The following is a 21053-nucleotide window of genomic DNA, read 5'->3' on the forward strand; positions in this document are numbered from 1 at the left end:
ACCATCATAGACGACGTGTGTGAATAAGAGTGTCTGTCTGTTGTTAGATGGACCGACGCGTCACACGGTAACATACCCGATTGTGTTTTTCCAACTATAAGAAGAAAAATGAAAGATTTTGGTGCTAATTTTACACAGCGACGCGTTTAGCAACACGAAACCCAACGGTTGGCCGTCGGCGTGCAGGTCGGAGCCTCCGTTTGTAGCTGGGAGGGTCGCGGGTCTCCTCCGCTGGGTGTCGAGGTTCTGTTTGCGTTTGCTCGGTTGCCCGGGAGAAGCCGGTCTGTCAGCGGTGACCTATTTACCGTCTTCCCTCCCTGACGTGCACAGACGCTTCGCTCTCGCCTGAACTCTTCCCACAGTTTCTCACATTGTCGGTTTTGTTGCGTCTCTTATTGGCGTTCGTAGCGGTGCAAACAGACGGTGTCTGAGGCTCGCTCTGTTGCCGTTTCTCTCACATGATGCGAGACAACGATAAGTACATATTTTAGAAGATGAGGAAACAGAATCCTCGTGTTTCTCGGCTGTCTAATATAGATATGGCTCTCACTGTCCTGCGAGACATGTTTTATTAATCTCAGTTGAGACGTGGTCATTCCTCCCCACATATAACTCAAATTAGATTTCAGCTCCTGCTCTGTTGCTCTGTTTGGTTTGTTTGTGCGAGAAACCGAGATGGAGGCAGAAAGAATATGGATGATGGTCTGAGGACAGAAACATACGACCTCCATCGTTCTCACTCCTCCCTCTGAAGCTTCAGTCCACCTGGAAGAAACGCAAAGTGGGAAATTATTCAGGATTTTTTTCTTCTTTTGATGACTCATTACACCTCGTTGGATGCACATGACACTTCTTCTCCCCGTCACCGTCCTCCCGTTAGCTCCCGGACGATGCGGTGTGACTGAATGTTCCAACAGTTTAAGACGCTGCTTGTTATCATTCATCATCACCGCTGGGTCAAATGAATTCCCAGAAGGCCTGAGACACTCGGAGTTTGATATGCGTGATTTCCACCCATCAACAGTTCGGTCTCCGTCTCTGAAACATGAAGCTCGATTCTAAAACCACGAGTCGTCTCTCTTTGCATTGGTAGAAACACGGTTCCCTGCACCGTGTTGTAATGTGGCTCTGTGGCTCTGCCTGTACTCCATTAGCATTGAAAGCAGACCTACGGCTTACTTTCCAGAGAACAGCAGAACTATGAGAAGCTCATATTGTCTGATGTTATACTGCTGATCAAAGAGGAGCCTGGAAGTGAACAGCGACACGATATCTGAAACAACTGAACAGAGGAGGATGTGGCTTTAATGGCGTCACAGCGCTGAGTTACTGAAGCGGCATGAAAATGATACTCTGCCGTCGATGTGGTGTTTCTGAAGCGGGACGGTCGGCCGAGTTCTGCCATGCTGGCTGTTTGGTCTGTGACTGAGAGGGAGGCAGTGATTCGGTAAAGGGCAGACGAGCCGGTCGGCCGGGCACAACGTTGACTCTGTTCTCTGTTCAGCCGTCATGGAGGATTTACTTTTTACTGTTGAGAGTAACGTACATCATTTGTTGTCTGTTGTAGTGATGTCAGAATAAGACATTTTCATTTTCCGGTTATTGTTTGGGGGTTTGCACGCGTACAAACATTTCTACACTTTGTTGCAGCTGACATTGACATGAAGCAATGCTGCAGTTTAAGATGTGAAAGATGTGGGCAGACGCAGTTCAGCCGAGAGGACTTACATAAGCCTGCAAGTTGGCATCCTGTCTTTTTTCTCTTTTTCTTTTTTCCTCTAACGCTTCTTTCCTTTTTCCTTTTCCTTTTTTTTTCTTGAACATTCACCTACACAGCGTGATTATTACAATAATATACAGGCGGTGAGCTGGAATGCTAATCCCACCTCGCTCCTTCAGTGGGAGATTACTCTTCCTTCCTCCGTCATTACTGTACTTCTGAAAGTACACCTCTCCCTTTGTGCCTTCCATTAAACAAACATTTTTGCAGAGGCCTCATTCACTTCCTGGCGTAGATTAGCAAAGGGAATGTGGTACCTGGTTGAAATCTACTTTGTGTTCAACTTCTGAATTTAAGTGTTATATCAGGTTAATTCCTGTTATTTATATCAAACTCGACTTAACTCTTGATCTATTCTTATGTAATGGCTTTATTGCTGCAAAATACCTCATTTATCTAACTTTTTCTTTCCGACACACCGACACCTTCTCACCACTCTTTACAACTAACCGATAATTATTGCAGAAGTGTGACGTGTTGGTATTGGTGAGGATACTGCGGGGGGGTGTTTGACTGCAGCAGAGCGGGCGCTGTAGGTGCCCGGGCACATGCAGAACAGAGTGTGTAGGAGGTGCGAGTGGGATACAGCTCAGCTCTGACTAATGCTTCACAGCACATCTATATTCATAGTGAAGGCTGTGGAAACCATCAATGGCCACTCGTCCACCATTAGCAGAGTTATAAATGCAGATGACCTTCATGAAGGACATTTATGAAGACAGATTGACTGTTACTGTATTGTTTATGTCCCATTAAATTAAACATGGTTTTAAATTTATTTTGCAAAGGAAAATGCAACAATACCAATTAAGCTGGTGACAGCTTTGTTGTAGCTTCATGACGTTTCTTCTTGTTCATGCTTATTGTGTTTGCATGCAGCATAAACTGCACTTTGTTCAGAGGTTTTTTTGTGAAGTGCATTACATCATAAGTCCTTTGGAATCGAGTCCTGAACTTCCAGTTTGGTGTTTGTTCTCGCAGACGGTTTGTGGAACTGTGACAAGCCCAAGTTACTGAAGCTGGGAGTCCTCCCTGTGAAGGCCATGCTGGCTGTGGAGGAACACCTCTGGGTCTCATCGGGTGGACAAGTCTTCATCATCAGCACCCACACACACAGTGTAGAGGTATGGAAACTAAGGCTACTATCACATAACATCTATGGATCAAAAACAGGGAACCAGCAAACCAGCTGCAGTAAAAATCATAATCATCCTCGTATTTATCTGCCATATGCAGAAAACTAATAAGGAGAGAGTTTGTGAACACTTTTATTTATAAGTAAATAATAAGGATGTTCACATGAGTAAGAAAGACGGCATCCAGAGTATGTATGGTTCAGTAAACAGTTGGATTACCTTTTAATAGTTGACAAAAATGGGCAGTGGCACATCATTACAGTGGAATCTGGAGATAAAACAGTAGAGTGAGAACTGGACATGTGTAATTAGACCTCCTGGTGACGGCTGCCGGGGTCAGGAAGATTTCACAAGAAGGTATCAGCCAGGATAAACGCAGCCACTAAAAGTTAAACAAGCAGATTAAGATTATTTCCTTTTCCCAGTGTCTCTCTTTCCATATCCTGGAATATGGATGGTTTTCCATGTGTGCGTGTTCTGGGCTGGTTGAGGGAATGGGAGCACCTGACCCGCGTCCAGGAATAGTAACGTTCCTCAGACATACACTCACTCATAATCTCTTTAGCCCCATTAAGCTCATTATGTCGGACCACCTGCTCGTCTCGCTGTCTTTTCCTCACTAAGGACTTAGTTAGTCTGGAGTGGCGACTTCAAGTCAGACAGTGAGGAAGGCTGAGAGGTCAGCTGGATACAGGAGAAACTCAATATTTTAATAGGTACATGGTGGATAAAATACGATGGTCAAAATTCAGGAGACTTTCTCGTTTACATTTCTTGCTCCTTCGTCATCACATTTGATCAGAACTCTGCGCTGAAACCGTTGAGAACGGACTCTCCCCGGCCAAATATAACTCCACCTACATGTGTGTGGAAATAAGGGAATTCATGGTGATGGAAAGAGTTTAGTTTGTTGGTCTCCAACCATCTAGAATTTAAAATCATGCTTTCCAAATATTTAAAACTATTATTTTCCAAAATAATGAATGAAAGGACATTTTATTAATTTTTTTTATTTAATTTGACATTTAGCTACCAAATCCACCATGTGGGCTGCACACTATGTTCTCAAATATTCTCATATCACACCTTAAGAAACATCTTTCATGCATTTGGACAAAAAAAAAATGTATCATGCATTATGTTTTCTATTGTGAGTTTTAATTTTGGTCATAAAGCATAATTAGTGATCCCAGACATAGCAACCACTAACGATGCTTCAGCTGCTGCAGTCTAAACAGACCGAGACAGACTTTCTGTGGGTTGAGTGGTGTTTCTCTCTAGTTTGTAGTCGCACACAGCCATCATGTGAACATCGAACACGTGCTCTGCACACAGTAACAAGTTCAACCTGGTTTTAACACTGAATAATTAAACTAATATTTTGTGCTCAGTGTTCAAATTTTGCAAAAAAAAAATTCTAACCAGTTGCAAAGATGTAAGTTTAAGGTAAAGAAGCTGCTATATTTAAATTACACATCTAATCACACAGTTATGTAGATACAGATTAATGCATTGTTTAAATCATAAAGGTTCTGTCGAGGTCTCATGTTCGTTCTCCCATAATTATTTTTTTTTTTTGGTCTAATTAGCATTGAAAAGTATTAAAGTTATGATTTCCACTTGATATATACAATGCAAAGATATAATCCCTTCATCAGTTGATATCCCCCTCAGTTTTAATTTGTTTTAATTGAATTTAAATGTATTGGTAGTTTAATTAGTATGTATTCCCTCGCCCAGAGGCAGCTGGACGCCCACCAGGAGGAGGGCATGGTGGTGTCCCACATGGTGGTGGCCGGGGTGGGCATCTGGATCGCCTTCAGCTCTGGTTCCACGCTGCGCCTCTTCCACACCGAGACCTTGGAGCACCTGCAGGACATAAACATCGCTACACCTGTCCACAATATACTGCCTGGTAAGACATTATTTTCATTTTTAGACTGATGAAATATCAGACTTTTCTTAAATCCAGTGTATAAATAAAGGAAGTTTGAAAATGATGCAAGTTACTACAAAATTATTATGAATACATTATTATTCTATTATTTCTAGATATCTTGGAACTAAGCACAATGTCAGTGAGTCTGTATTTGGTATTTGGAGGAAAGGTCACATGTCCAGGATCGACTATCAGAAGGTTAGAGTTGAGGTCAGTAGGTCAGTAGGTCAGTTTATATTTCTCAACCTCTCCCTTTAACTGTTTAGCCTCTGCATTTCATCCCCAACATTTTATTTTCACATTTTTGATATATAAAATCTGGATGAGACCCTTTCAGACGACTTCCAAAGTTTAAAATATTAAAACAGAAGAAGTGTAGCACTGATTGCTTGCAGGTGGTGCGACTGTCTGAAGTTCCAGCATTTCTTACTGTCTTTGGCTGCAGGAGTCAACGTTGGCATTCCTGCATCTGCCTATTTAAACTGCAGCAGCGACACTTTTCTGGCACGTCGATGATTCAAAACAATCTTTTTGTACAATTTAATGTTTTTTTTCTTCACATTAACTTACAACATTTTGGTATTCGGAGCTATTTAGTATGCAGAGCTTCTGTCGCCCTGTGGATGCCCTTTCTCTGTCCACAGCTTTGTGTTTTAATATTAAGTCACGGAGAGTCCACAGGCTTGCCATCTTCACCAACCTCTTCCTCTTCGTTTCCGTCTTCTGCCCTTCGGTGTCGCTCAGTAATGCGATCTGTGCAGAGACTGAACCACTTAGAGTGTCGACCTCTCTGACAAAGAACAGTAAAGCAGAGCTGCTTTCTCTTTTTGATATCTGATCTTGTGACCATATAGTCAAATATACTTATTCAAATGCAGCTCTGCACTGATGGTCTGTGACACGGGTCCCATTACCTCACATTTTCAAAGTGCTGCCTCACTCGCTGCCGGTCTGTTATTAGCTGACATCGGTGTAGGTGCTCATCCACACAGCTTTTGTTATGGCAGGTTTGTCACGCTCTTGTCCTTTTTTTTAAAAGCTCCTTAGTCTAAACTCTGAACCAGGAACCTCTCATTTTGTCTCTTTTCATCGTGTTGAGTAAAAAAAACCTTCTGACCTCGTCAAGTCGATTTTTAAGGCAGCTTTATGTGCAGAAGGAGTTTTCTAAAAGGAAAATTCAGCTTAAATCTAAATACTCTAAAATAGATGGATCCATGGATCATTCATTTAATAATGAACAATAAATATGAAAAAAAAAAAAAAAAAAAAATTTAATTAAATCACATTGACATAAAGTACATGTTTGTAGCTGAGTTGCTGGTTGAGGTCGGGTTGTTCAGCGTATGATAGAATTTTAACAACCGTTGGAAGCATCTTCAGATAGTTTTGGATCTCAGTTATATGAACAAAAAAAAAATCAATCTCTTAAAAAGTAGAAATAACACTTTCTTCACTTACAACTTATCTAAATTAAACCATTTTATTCTGGCACAAAATATGAACTGTAATGATATAAACTATAAGTAGCTGCACCCAGAAAATATCAGGGTTGAGTGAACAAAGCTTTTGAATTTGGATAAACATAACATTAAATGCATTGAACAAAACACATTGAACATAATCACCAATCTAAGAGTATCTGATGGTGGATTTTTCCTTCAGCAGTGTAATAATGAACACAGCTTTACCAGTGAGTGCAGTAATTCTGATGAGAACAGTGATTTGTCGCTGCTTTGAAGAGGAAATGACTTCACTTGCATTATACCAGTATAATAGCTCACCTTTGGTCTCCTGATTGTGTAAAGCCCTGCAGATGTAAACCTGCTATTAACAGGTCGTGATGTCTGCAGTGCGCTGCCAGAGGCAAGACAAATGAGCCACGACTCAGGCACTTTCAATCCAGATGGCTTTTATTGTCGAGAGCAAATATTTGCTTTAGGGGCTTAAAAGAAAAATACAGAAGTCCAACTTCTTATGTGCCCAAAACTGTCGAGCTTGCATCACACAGCTTTGACTTCATGCATGTGTCCTTTAGCACCGAGGACAGTTTTGTTACTATGGCAATTGTTGTCATTACAGTAAATAATATTGTATTGAATATGTCACAGTTGGTTGTGTAATCACAGCCGTGTCCTGACGTCTATGTTTAAGCTGAGCAGCGTTGCTGAGGATGTTACGGTCAAATCCAACGACTGCTGAAGTGACCTGCTGCTTTGGATCTTGTAATCTGCTGCATTATATCAGCATGACCCAAAAACACGCAGCCTAAAAGGATGCTTGTGGTTGTTGTTGTTGTTGTGTGTGTGTAGGTGGGGGAGGGGGGGTTGCTTCTGTTGGTATGGAGTACGGATTTAAGCAGTCCAATCAGAGCTGCTTTCAGCTTTCTCCTCTTCCTTCATGCTGAGTGATGCAGACAGCCGTGGTTTGGCATTGTACTTTCTACAAACAGTCTTTGTAATGTAGCGCTGAGGTTTTATATAAATGTTCTTTGACACTCGACTCTTTTCCTTCCTCTTGAAACTGGATTTTACATTATTTTGATGCTTAAACAAGGTTTTGATTTGTTGTGTGATGACAGCTGCGGTTTAATCTGTATGTGTTGTGGTCTGCAGTTAACGACTTGCCTGATTTTGCTCCGTGTGGTTTCATCTTCAGCATCATTAGCAGCAGTCATTAGCTGCAGCTCTGTCTGACCGTGTGCACATTTAGTCTTCAGATGGATGTTTCTATTGTTGCCACGAGGTAGTAATAACATTCAGAAAAGCATCAGAAGTATTTAGCTGCAATATGACAAAACGGCTGCGTGGACGTTGTTAAATCTGCGACATCACGGCAGCTTTTTTTCCATCAGGCCTTTCTGCCGCTTCATTAATTAGCAGAATCATCAGATTTAATGTCGTGAGCTTTTGTGTGAATGTTTAAAATGTCATTTAGCTGCTGGAGCAGATATGAAGATAAGAGTCTGGTGCTGTGAAGGCTAAAAAAAACAAATAAAGAAGCCTCCTCGGGCAACGTTTCGTATCCATGGCGACAACTTATTCAGCGTGGAACAATGCTGGACTGTGTTTCTGCACCGTCATGCTTCCAGCTGCAGAGAAAACAGTTTTATGGAAACTGACAGCAGTAAATTTACAAATGCAAGTTTCCTTAAGGAAATCCCTAATTGTGAGTAAGAATGTAAAAGATGACCAACTGCTTGGATTCTGCACATTCTCTCATGCTGAGAGAAGCTCACTGATGTGCAGTGTTTACAGTTACAAGTGGAAGTCCTCTGTCGGACAGATGTGAATGATAATAGTAGTCTGCTTTGGGACCTCGCTACCCATATTAGCTAATAGAATCCATGCAACCGCAGAGGAAGCTGATTCTGGGACGAACCGCCACACATGAAAGCTTTCATCCTCTGGGCCTCGCCAACAAGAGCTCGCTTCCTCCGATGAAAGTATCGGGCCCCCGGACTGTCAGTCAGCACGGAAATCAAACGTTTACTATTCTGTCTGAAACATTAACGAGCTCGTGGAGTTGTGATGTGAATATTTTAATGAAGCGGCCGCGTGAAGTCCGCCCGGCTGCCTCTCTTTTTGTCATGCGTCGTCGTCCGTGTGTTTCCAGAGTGTTCCTCTGCAGCGTTTATCACCGCTGCTGCAAAAACACAACGAGACCAAAAAATGTGCTGTTTCTGCACAAGCTCGGGTGTAATTGGAACTGCCAGCCGAACTGTTTGGACAGGAGGGGGTGCCGGCAATCAATGTGTTGCAGGCAAAGAGCGATGGGTCTTTCATCTGCAGCTCTGTGCTCCATCACTGTTCATTTACTGAGACAGTAATAATATCAGCTGGTGGAGTCCTCCTTCTCATGTTCATGCATGTTGAAGCGTTAATGGGAACTCCCTTCTCTGCAGACAGGACTTCCTCCTCTGAGCACTAAGCTCATGTCCAACTAATGCGCCGTAATAGCAGTGATTTTCACCGTTCGTCAGAGCTGGTGTTTATTTAAGAAGTCGAGAGTAATATAAAGCTGTTGGTTGTTGATTGCGTAATAATTTCCATATTGATTCAAGCCGACTTCTTTCTGTCGACATTTCCAGTCAAGTTTAATCTGGACATTTTCCTCTGAAATGAACATTTATCTCCTGCTTATCCTGTACTATGGATTTATTGTATTAAACCTCTGTGGGGTAAAGTTGACGCCTCAAAAATATTGATTTTTAAAAAAAAAAAGTTCCTAATAAACACTTGAGAAGATGGACGTCCGCAGTCAAAGCAGACCGTACAGTGATGATCTCAGGATGGTGGCGGCCGCGGAGGGTCGAGTCTGCCTTTGTCTGCTGCTCTGTGACCTGAATAGGCAGCCATGCACGGCCTGATGGGAGACAAACATCAGGGGGGCAGTAAATAACACCTTCACTTCTTCTTTGTTTGTGCGCCACCATTGTTGCACACCTCCCCGCGTGGTTAGCACACTTATTAGAGAATAAACATCCCCTCCTGTGAGGACCGGGCAGACGGGAGAGGACTCGGTAACGGCTCCCGTTAAAACTCATCTTCATCTGGTGGCAAACTGACATTGAAATGAGGAAATGATTTCTGATGATCAGTGAGGTAACTGAAAGGTATGAGGCCCACTGCTACCATCTGAAATACATAATATATAACTCAGACCAGCGCTTCCGCCCAGAAGAAAATATCTGTTGAATGGATTGCCGTGAAATGTAGTACAGACATCATTGTTCCCCTCTGGATTTATTCAATTCATGATGCTGATCCTCTGACTTTTCATTTAGCGCCAGCATCAGGTTAAAATATCAATTTGTCCAGTCCTTTGGTTTGGGATTAAAGACACGGGTCCAGCTGACAGCCACGACGATGGACGCCACAATTACCCCCAATGTGCTGATCTGAGTTATTTCTGGACTGAATGTCTGTTGTAGTGTATTTTTGTGATATTGAGAGATTTACTCCTCGCTAGTGCTCGGTTGGTTGTCGGGACTAAGTGCAGATCAAAGAGATGCTCCGGTGCAGGATCAGCGCCAGAGACCGGCCGTGTTGACGCTCACTCGGGTTTATTTTAGTTCACCCTCTGGGTGGGGAACTCCAAATATTATGAAAGGAGGAAGTTGAGCAAGGCCCCCGACCGGCAGTCTGGGTGTTTCTGCTCACTCTGGGCCCTCATTAGAAGCACATGTGGGCAAGACGCAGGGCCTCCGACTGCACCGGCCTGCCTATCTGGCAGCACTCCTGGAAGTATGGCAGTACTGCATGCCTGTGCCCTGTGCAAGAGGTCAGCTCTAGTGAGGGGGGTCAGGTAGATAGACTGGCAGTAATTTTTCCTAAAGCCCAAGAGGATTACTTGGAGGGAGGAAATTCAAGTCGAGCTGTTACAGCAGTAATGACTCATGACAGTCTCGCCTCCCACATAGCAGGACGGCAAAGACTTCTTATTACAATCCTAAAAAAAATAGCATAAAAATGTCTGACTAGATACCATTTGTTGCACCGCTAATTCCTGACGAAGCTCCCGTGTGGGGAGGGTCTGAGATGAGTTGCAAATTCCACATAATAAGTCACATAACACGGACATGCCAGACTTTATTGCCGTCGTCGCTGAAAGGTGCTGCTAACGTAACAATCCCAGCTTTTACACTCCAAACTGGCTTCAGTGATTGTTGTGAACAGGAGGGAAAGAAAAAAGGTCACTTCAGATCATCCGGTTGTAATTGCCATAAGCTTTCTGAATAGAGGCACAGCTCCTTCCTTAATTACAGAATTACGCTTCACTCGTTCTGTTCCATAACACTTTTGTGTTTGTTTGTTTGACTCGAAGCGGACCACAATGGTGCGTTTTTCTGTGTTCAGACACTTGAAAAGAGCTGCTTTTATCCAGGCTCCTCTTTACGTTGCCCTGGAGACGAACAAGCGTTGGACATCACGGCGACAGAAGTGCTGCCACAAACCAAAAGCATGCAGCTCCCTCCCTCCTGCGCACTGCACTGTGTTCAAGCCCGTGAAGTGACCCGCTAACTGGGCACTTCTCTAATTTTCCAACAGACACTCGGTGGGGGGGCTCGTGTTTGCCAAGCTGTGTCTCTGTGCAAATATCAATGGATTTAATTACAAATATGGAAGACTAATGTGTTTGTTTCTGTTTTTCTGTAGGGAACCAGAGAGTGTCAGTGAGCAGTCTGCTGGTTTGTCATGGTCTGCTTCTGGTGGGAACTAACCTGGGCGTGACTGTGGCTCTCTCTGTGCCCAGACTGCAGGGCATCCCCAAAGTAACAGGTAACACACACATCCCTGTATCCCATGGTAACACGTACGTGTGCACAGGGATGCAACAATGGATTTTTTTTTTTTAGGTTGTAGTTTGGTTGTTCAATTATTTAGTCTGATAACGGAAGAAGAAAACCGAATTGCAGAATTTCTCAGTTTCCAAATGTGTGACCACGAATGTGTCCAAAACAAAAGATGTTCAATTGCAGTCATTAAAAAAAACACACAAAAAAACGGCTCAACAGAAGTATAAAATGAAATATTTGGCATTTTTGCTTCATAAATGACTTAAATGAAATATGTTCTATTTCAGTTGTTGTACATTACAAACACTGAAGCCAGATAATCACTGACCTGACGAGGGAATCCTGTGAACCAGGTTTTGTTCCTGTAGCTTGGAGCATTATGAAAGGGTGACATCATCTTTCTCCAGAGGAAGCCACCTACCCAGCTACTTCAACTCTAGCTTAAACTTGAATATATTGCATATCACCAGTGTACATATTAAAGTGTGCCAACTGTCCTGGATGAATGTTTGTATGTGTGCGTAGGTCGAGGTATGGTGTCGCTACACGCTCACAACGGACCCGTCAGGTTCCTCACCGTGGCGGCTGCAGTGTGCAACCGGCAGTCCGGCAGCCAGCCATCCTGCAGCCCTTCTTCATCACTCCAGCCCACAGAGTCCCAGGATACAGAGAGCTCCCAGCCTCCCTCAGAGTCAGCCCCGACTCCCCCTCACGGACGAGGCGTGTGGTTGGGTGAGGCGGGCTGCACCACCATGGCCCTCCAGGACTCCCTGTCCTCCTCGTCCTGCTGCTCCCTCGCTCCCTCCCAGGGTTCCTTGGAGCACGGCCCGGAGGACGGGGCCCTTTACGACGTGCTTCATGACCCGGCCCTTCACCAGAGGGGCCGCCGCTCAAGCAAGGTGGACGTCAGCTCTCTGCTGGTGGTGTCCGGAGGCGTCGGGCACCGCAGGGTCAACAAAAAAACCAAACAATCTCGCCACGAGGACACCACCTCCACCATCATGATCTGGCAGATCCCATTACTCAACATGTGACACCAGCAGCACATGTGAAGGTCAGCGACAAACATCTTTTGGATCATCAGCAGAAAATAAACGACATACTTACACAAACTTAACTTTTTTTATTTTGCCTTTTGTTTTTGTTTTTAGGTGAAACCGGATGTGCTGCGTACAGAGTCACAAGTCAGAAACACTTGATGGAATATTTTGGATCAATCAAAACAACTAAATGTCTTATTTAAACCAGAACTTCATCGACAAGATATACCCAGGATGTTCCTACCATTTAAAAAAAATATATAATAATAATAAATAAAAATAAAAAAAGACCAGTAAAACCACTCAGCCCCTGAAGAAGGAAAAACCAACATCTCCAGACCAGTTAAAGGACGTACTGATATACTCGTTTGTGATGTCACCCTCCGCATGATATTCTTCTGTAACTTGGCTAATTCCATTACTCTCCAGTGTTTGTGCCACACGAGTTGACGGTGAAGGACTGCAGTATTTAAATCGGTGTTGAAAGTCATGTAAGGTAACGATTAAAACTGTTACATAAAAGTTTCTCATAAGATTAGGGTGAAGGTTTTGGACAGACTTCAGATGGTCCGTGAAGGCCGGACTTCTAAAGGAGTTTTGAGGTCAGAGCGAGGGTCTGTGTTTGTACGGTGCTCTTTTATTTTATCAACAAAGAAAAGGGATAATACTGATGACTGAAGCAGTTAGAGAAGGCTTGATGAGAATCTCTGGCTGGCCAGGTTTCTATTCATAACGGCAGGAACGACTTATCACTGAGAGAGACTTTTTTTTTTTTTTTTTTTTCTGCCCTAATGCATCTTGGTTTCTCACATAAGAATATTTTTAAAAAAACGATAAAAAGATTTATACGTTTGTCACACTTTTTATGTACTTGTGTATATTAACAAATCCATAAACATTGTTTTATTGAGCAATCCCGTGTTCTTCATTGGAAATTAATATTCAAAGCATGCAGGCAGTTCTGTGAGCTTAATGTCCACATTTTTAACTTACTATCAATTAATAGTTTTAATAAATGGAAGACTCTTTTTTTTTCAGGGAAACACACTTTAAGCTCGTGGAAACTTTGACCAAACAAAATCATACAAAGAAGGTGATGTATTGGGAAAGCTGTCGTACAATATTCAAGACAACTAGCAATATGTGGACATGAAAGAAGGAGTAATGAGAGTCGGTGCGCCTCTTTCTCGACTCATTCTCACCGTGTGCTCCGCTGTGATTGTGTGCAGCCATCGGTACATGCCGGGACTAGCAATGTGCCCGAGGGGCCACAGGAACCGAGGCTGATACAGCTCTTCCGGGATTTCTCCTACTGCCGAACAGAGAGGGTCAAGACATTTTCTCTCTTGTAACGCCCACCTTCACTGTTGCACAACCATGTTTCACTATATTATCAGATCTAACAAAAATACACAAGATCCTTTCAGGTTGGAGCTGTTCCCATGCTACAATCCCAAATATTATCTGATCAGATTTTATTTGGTTGGTAATATCTAATACGTTTACTGAATCCTAAGATAATATTTGACTCTTGTAAATAAATACTGGCTTCTGTTTATTCACCAGAAGAAATCCTTCGCTGTCAATGTACCAAGCGAGCGACCCTGTTATCAGTTTGATTGCTCTGCAGCTGGAAATCCTTTGTTTTCCTTCTGACCCTGAGGTTTCCATAGAGACGCTCATTTGGTGTGCATGCATCAGTCCTCAACGTGTTTTTGTTCTCAGAATATCTGGCAGCCAAATGGCCTCTAATCTCAGCGCTGATAGTTGTGTGATGCCCTTATGGTAGCTCCCCTCTATTTTTACATCTGAAGGCCAGTTGTTAAGAGAGAGGTTACGGACGCTGCTGCTGCCGTGTGAGCTTCTGCCGTTTCACATGTTGAGTGTATGTGCTTTTTGCATCTCTGGAATACACACTATTACCGCTTGTATTGCACAATCATGCTTTATCTCTCACTGAGCTCAGATTGGACCGGTGTTGGAACAAAAGGAACAATGTGGCTCATATTTCCAGAGCGTTGTTGGACTGCTTTTGGCTTAATTCTGTTGAGTAAACAATTACACGGTTCTGCAGAGAGCAGTCAGTCCTGCAGATATTGTCATAAACTGCATCATGCACTGCAGAAACAGATGGAGTGTACCAATGGAACATTTATAGATTTTTAACTGGTGTCACTTTAATATTAAATCCCTTTGGGGGCTTCCAAAGTGTCTGGCATTTAATTCTATTTTAATATATATCAATGTAACATGCCAGAGTTATCTGACATGTTGGGTCACGTTTTTAAGGATCAGTCGTTTTTGCTGGGGTTTGGTTTACATGTGTGATAGCAGGGTTGGAGAATGAGGTTCCGGTCCCCGTGTCCCTGCACCCATCCCGGTACCCATGGCAAAGATGATGCGTGAAGGAATGTCGCATCTCTCGGACGCGTCCAGTGCGCGCACAACAGATGGAGCCTCGTGCTGCTAAGTGTCGGGTTAATACCGGGCGAAGAGGGCGTGGCTTAGATCAATAATAACCGCCTCACTCTTGTCAACTGTAAAAACAAAAAAAGGACAACAAAAAGCACAGTCCCAACAGGTCCAGCAGCTGGTGTCACTGCTGCGCCGGTTTCCTGGAGGAAAGACGCCGGATGCGCGCGGGAGCTCTCCCCACTTCCACCGGAGGAAATTACACGGCAACTGCTGATCTGGAGGAGGTGCGACCTGAAATGACTGTTGGATCGTTTCTCCGCCTCGCCTCCTCTACGGCACCCCGGTAGATTTCAGAGCCTGAGCGGATGAAAGGACAGTCGGGAGTGTCGGTAGATGAACGGTGACCGGAGAGGACGACGCGTCTGGGATTGTTGGAGAAGTAAAGTCAGGCTGGCTGCTTCTTCAGCAGGGCTGCGGACTGCCTTACGTAACTCGGCTTTGTGGAAGGACTGGCAGGGAAACCGCTGCTGAGCACAGCGAGGAGACAGGTAGGTCATATCCTACTGTTAATGGATATACTGCACACGTACATTCAGATGTGGTCGTAATCAGGATCAAATACTTCTGTTCCTTCGTTATTGGAATGAATGAGCGGTTTTTCTCACCGTCGGATCGACGCCATCCGGGAAGGCTTTGGGCAGGAGTTTGGATATAATTATAGATGCCCTTCTCCGTCATATTAGAGATTAATTCTTCCATAAGAGCAACACTACTTGCGCATGCGTTCTGAATGTCTCCAGATTACCACATAGAAAGGACAGGCTGGTGATTAATGCAGTAGGTCGGGCAGTTTACAGCCGCACGAAGACGCATGTGGGGATTGTTTCTGCTGCTAATCTGCAGATGTTGCACATGAAACGGTCGAGTCGCTGTAATGTGTCTGACTAAAATGATGACACGTTCATACAGGAGTGTATTACACAGCATAATGGCAGCGCAAAGTATTTTTTCCTTCAATTTTCAAGGTTTCCAAGTTGTTTGTTATTAGAGAAAGGGCGCCCCTTAGAGAAGGAAGAAGTCTTTGCAGCCTCGAGGATTTTTCTCTCCTCTATTGACTTGTGGTTAAATTGTCTCCTTGTCTTTCCTCCATGTAGGTGAAATCCAATCACAAGTTTGTCCATGGGCTCAGAATGATCAGTGAGGACACCGTCTGCTACTGTCAGTGAGTGCAGTGAGATGGACGAGGGCCAGAGGCAAAGAGGAGGCGCTGTCACTGTGGAGGCGGACGCCCTCCTCCAAGCAGTGAATCCTGACCTTGTCACGCTTGCTGACAAAAACAGGAACTTATGTCCAGGTTTTGTTCAGGGATTCCTGCAGGACGACCAGGACTTCAGCACTCCTCCGCTGTTTGAGAAGGAATTCCTGTTGGATGGAAGACTGATGGAGAACAACCATATCGATCATCAGAAAGGTAACGGCATCCCACGAGGTGATCAGCTTCACCTTTCTAGTGACAAGGGAAGTCCAGGCGTCCCTCCTCACACCGACTCTGCAGTGTCCAATCACATCGCTGGCACGCAGCAAAATTGTGCAAGCGGCAAAATCCACAATGGCGCCAGAGCGAAGGTGTCTTACAGTGCAGATTCCTCCTTATGCTCGTCTGGCCAAGATGAACAAGAAACTGATCGGTCGGGTCTGAACTCAAACCTGGAGCGCAGGAACAGCAGCCAGGAAGCTGAAAACACACAGCCTGAAAAAGAGGCCGACTTGGTCATCGAAGTAGGCGGGCAGACGATCAACGCTCACAAGTCTGTCCTGGCGGAGAAGAGCGACTACTTCAAAGCACGCCTGTCACGCAACATCCTCAAAGTGAAGGGCATGAGTTACAAGACTTTATCTACATTGATAGACTATGTTTACACCTCTCAGATGAATGTCAGCAAGGACAATGTCGTAGACGTCATTACGGGCGCTAAAATCCTGCAGATCCCGTGTGCTGTCCAGGCAGCCATGGACTCCATGTCTGAACAGATCACCGCAGGGAACTGCTACGAGATTCTGACCATCGCCAAGAAACAGCGACTGAGCGAACTGAAGGAGACCGCGTATGGATTCATGAGCGACAACTTCCTCCAGGTCCTCAAAGACCCCGCGGTCTACGGGCGTCTGACCGGATCGGAGAGGGATCTGATCCTGAGGAAGAGAACGGAGGGACGGACGACTCTGATGGTCGCAGAGATCAACGACGTGTTTGATCGAGTCGGAAGCCGACCGCCGAGTCGCTGTGGAAGCCGACCGCAGAGCCCCTCGTCGGTGGGGTCTTTGGAGGAGAACCGTATGATTTACTCCTTTAATGAAACGGCAAATGACTGGAGGTCGTTGACTGCGATGCCGGAGGACATAAACACTAAAGGGTGTGGGATCTGCACCATGTTTAACTACCTGTTTGTGGCAGGGGGGATAAAGGGCTACGGGGACAAGGGCAAGGTGTCCGACAAGGTCTTCTGTTTCAACCCCATAACCAACCGCTGGGCCGAGGTCAAGCCTCTGAACCAGGCACGTGCCCAGCTGAAGCTCGTCTCTATGGATGGCTTCCTGTACGCCATTGGAGGGGAATGTTTGTTTACAGTGGAGAAATATGACCCTCGAATGGACCGCTGGACAACAGTGGCCCCTTTGCCCAAGGGAGCCTTCGCGGTGGCCCACGAAGCCACGACCTGCAGCGGAGAGCTGTACGTTTCAGGAGGCTCGCTTTTCTACCGTCTCCTGAAGTACGACCCCAAGAGGGACGAGTGGCAGGAGTGTCCCTACAACAACAGCCGGAAGAAGTCCACCGACATGGTGGCGTTCAAAAGCTTCATCTACCGCTTCGACGTCAACCGCGAGCAAGGCATCAACGTCTTCAAGTACAACACCATCGTGAAAATGTGGCACGACTGCGCATCGCAGCGGCTCGGCAGTTACCTGCCCTTCAGGTGTGCCGTCATCGGGAACTGCATCTACTGCGTGAACAAAAGCCAGACTATCCAGTTCGTAGTGGAGGAGGAGAACGCCTACTTTGTTGAGGAGACGCTGAGGGCACCTCTGGAGGCCAAAGGCCTTCTTTTTCCTTTTGTTCTCACTTTGCCTGAAAAGCCTGTAAAAGTTACATAGCGTGTGTGTGTGTGTGTGTGTGTGTGTGTGTGTGTGTGTGTGTGTGTGTGTGAGATCTAGAACAACACTATACATGCGTCACTGCAAAACTGCAATAAGCAGAAGACCGTATATAAACTCTTTAATGTCAGCTTTCTATCTCAGTGTCTCATTGCCTGCTTGCAAAGGAATGTGTGTATTTGCATGGCAGTTTAATGCATCTACAGGGTTTAAGCCTTAAAAGGACAAAGTTTTTTTTATGTTGAATGAACGCTACAATATTTGTATCTGACTGTAGATAATGACATGATGAAAGTGATTATTTTGTGTGTTCAATTTTTGTTTGGTGCACTTTTGTAGTTAGAATAGATTTAGAACATATTAACTATCAGACTGATGACTTTGGTAAGAAAACTAAGTGTTGAAAACTGTATTTAAGAAACATGGAAGCAGTTATAGTGCGCTTTGTGAACAATGCAACACAGGTTCTATGCAAATGAGTCAGAATATACAGGTGTGCTTTTTGATAGTTACTATGAGTGGAACTCAACTGGGAAGTACGATATTTCTCACACGAAGACCTGCACTGCCTTTAATCAACCCTGAAAAACAAGGTCACATCATGATATGTACGAAAACAAAGCTACTGTATGTCTTTTAAATCACATGTATCCCCGCTGGGGATCTGCAAGGCAATTAAGGAGCGTGTTGTATCTGTCATACTTCAGGGGACCTTTTTAGTCGAGCTAAAGCTTTACGCTTTTGCATTACAAATCAGAACACATTATGATTAAAAAGTACATATATTACATATATTTTTGATTAAGAACATGCTATTTTGCTCGTGGTGCACGCTCACGGGTGTAACACTTCCTACATTCAGTGCATTTGCCAAAGATAACAAAGATCAAAACTGGCATCTTTTAGTTGATAAGTACTTTCTGAAAAGCATTTCCCTGATGTCACCACATTTACAACCGAGCAGCAGCCGTCGCCGAGAGAGGAAGAGGTTCGTGTTCTGGAAAGTTTAGGACAACGATGCTTCTCTGTATGCGTTTCATGCCGTTGGTCACTTTACCTGCTACCAGGTCACTTGTTTGGGCTTTCAGGTCAAAGGTCAATACTGGCGGGCTATAGCACAGTCAGAGAATTGCCCTCATTGGTTCCACAAAGATATATTCTGGCCTTGTGACACTAATAAGCCATGTTCTTCTTGCATTAGTGTGCATTAATACAAATGTTGCTCTAAATTTCCTTCTCTTAGACATTTTACAGTGTTTGTTTGCTGCTGCAAAACCAGTGGGAGTTTTGTAAGGAAGCTGATGCCGATATATTCTTGGAATCATTTGCTTTTGTACGAGTGTCTCCAAGCAGTCGCTGTGACTCAGACAAACTGGATGTGGTTTTGATATTTCGATGGCTGGTACCTGTATGTTTGTGAATTTTTGTATGGATTTTGGTAAATTTGGATCTGCTGCTGTGATGGACGGTAAAGTAACGCAATGCAAAGCAATGGCTTCCTGTTCATGGTATTTGGAGTGGGCTAACAAATAAACTGTTGGATAATGTGTATCAGTCAAAACAAAATGCTTCAAATAAAAAAAAAATTGTGTCTGAAAATGTGTTGTTTTTTTAACGTGTTTATTGTGGTGGGAAGTACTGCTTCCTTTTGGCTAATCTACCATGGAACAACTCTGCCATCTACTGGACACTGACCATAACAGCATCCAAAAACAATAGCTCCAGTATATAAGTTTATGCTGTCCAAAACATTTTAGAAGTTTATTTACTGCATTCTCCTGGATAATAAATGTATTGTAACTGCTGTAACAGTCATGATTAATTTAAAATCTGTCTGTGACATCAATGTGTTTACATTTAGGCCTATGTGAATATTTAATGTGAATTTCCAACACCTTAATTTTTCATCATGATTTAAGTGTTTCTTACGATCTAATCCAGACTTCATACCATGAGTTATCATTTATTTATGAATATTGTGTCATAATAATGATGTTGATCTCTTAGTTATGACAATACAGACACCATCTCATATTCTTAGTAGCATAAGTACAATGATCTCTCAGACTGTTCTCATCATTTTAATATTATTTCATGATAACAAAATAAATATAATGCCACAATCATCTGAAACTGTATCATGAATCATTAAATGTAGATATAGTTCTTTATATAGCTAATAGTTCCCATACCTGACAGAAAGTGGGCTTGTTTCAGTTCCTTCATCCTTTCACCTCAGGTGCTGTAAGTGTTGTGAAAAAACCTTGATGCAATTCAAATCCTTTATGATGGGATGTGTCATTTTATGCCGTATGAAAGATATCAGCTGCTGTATCCCTCCTTAAATTAAAAATAAAGATTGCAATACATTTAAGAAGTCCAATGTGTCAAGTTGTCTGTCTATCAGGTATATACTGACAAAAGGAGTGAAAAGTCACAGGTTGTTGTAAAACAACAAAAATGATCAAAGAACATTAAAATACAACAGCTGTATTATTATATCTACATTTACTATGTTGTATGTCTGCAGTCACAAATACAGAAATGAGCAGACACGTCAGCTGTTGAAGCTGTGCTGGTTTCCCAACACGAGCTTTTACTGTCAGAATAAGACTCATGCAACAACTGTATTCTTAAGTGCGACGTTAACTTTGGCTAAACAGCGACCACTGTGGCCACATGTGGTAAATGCACATAGTTCCCTTTCATTTCCCAAGATTCCCTTTGGTCAGTGGCGTCTAGGAAAGACACCTTCAGGAGATGAGCTGACAGTGAGCTGCAAACACACACGTCCTCATGGTGAGTCCACATCTCCTGTTACTTACGACAAAACGTGCTTTTCTGTGAACTGATGGGACCTCGTGTTGTAGTTTTATTGGAGCTGTAGAAACCACAGACTAAAAAAACGGGAGAATATTGAACAATGTTTGTTTTTCCTTATAATGTCAATTTATTGTTGGACTTCTTTCACGCGCACCAAATGTTGAACTGTCAGATTTCGTTGATGAACGAGTTGAAGTTTGTCCCTCCACGTCACAGGTGTGTCCCTCCACGTCACAGGTGTGTCCCGTCGAGACGCTGATTAAACTGCGCGTGCTCAGGTGTGTTCATTGGACTGGTCACAATAAGAGGCCTCTGACACGTGCAGGTTCATCACGAGTTGAGGGTTTTTTGGTTTTTTTTTAGCGGGAACGTGCGTCCACCACTTTGCAGCTCCGCGTGGAACCAGCTGCGGTGAGTTGGACGCGCGTGGCGTCGTGCAGGTGAAGTTTGCTGGGCTCCTTGATTGAGGTAA

At 43.8% G+C, this 21053-nt stretch overlaps 2 protein-coding genes across 5 annotated transcripts in view; both read left to right on the forward strand.

The window, feature by feature from the left end:
• Positions 1–13206, forward strand: part of arhgef10 (Rho guanine nucleotide exchange factor (GEF) 10) — a 43249-nt gene extending 30043 nt beyond the window's left edge. For all 4 annotated transcript variants that reach the window (XM_069151925.1, XM_069151926.1, XM_069151927.1 and 1 more), the window contains 5 exons: positions 2762–2904; positions 4657–4831; positions 11011–11133; positions 11676–12204; positions 12302–13206. In XM_069151925.1, coding sequence (XP_069008026.1) covers positions 2762–2904; positions 4657–4831; positions 11011–11133; positions 11676–12184 — 950 coding nt within the window. In that variant the 3' untranslated portion in view covers positions 12185–12204; positions 12302–13206. The remainder of the gene's footprint in view (positions 1–2761; positions 2905–4656; positions 4832–11010; positions 11134–11675; positions 12205–12301) is intronic.
• A 1402-nt stretch (positions 13207–14608) lies between these two features.
• On the forward strand, positions 14609–20130 carry LOC138199752 (kelch repeat and BTB domain-containing protein 11). The gene is made up of 2 exons (XM_069151929.1): positions 14609–15153; positions 15760–20130. Exon 2 carries the CDS (start codon positions 15842–15844, stop codon positions 17756–17758), a length of 1917 nt encoding a protein of 638 aa, XP_069008030.1. The 5' UTR covers positions 14609–15153; positions 15760–15841; the 3' UTR covers positions 17759–20130.
• Positions 20131–21053: the final 923 nt, after the last annotated feature.

This window comes from Embiotoca jacksoni, unplaced genomic scaffold, assembly GCF_022577435.1.
Source record: "Embiotoca jacksoni isolate LCO1_2020_lvr unplaced genomic scaffold, fEmbJac1.0.p SCAF_18, whole genome shotgun sequence".
Lineage (NCBI taxonomy): Eukaryota > Metazoa > Chordata > Actinopteri > Embiotocidae > Embiotoca > Embiotoca jacksoni.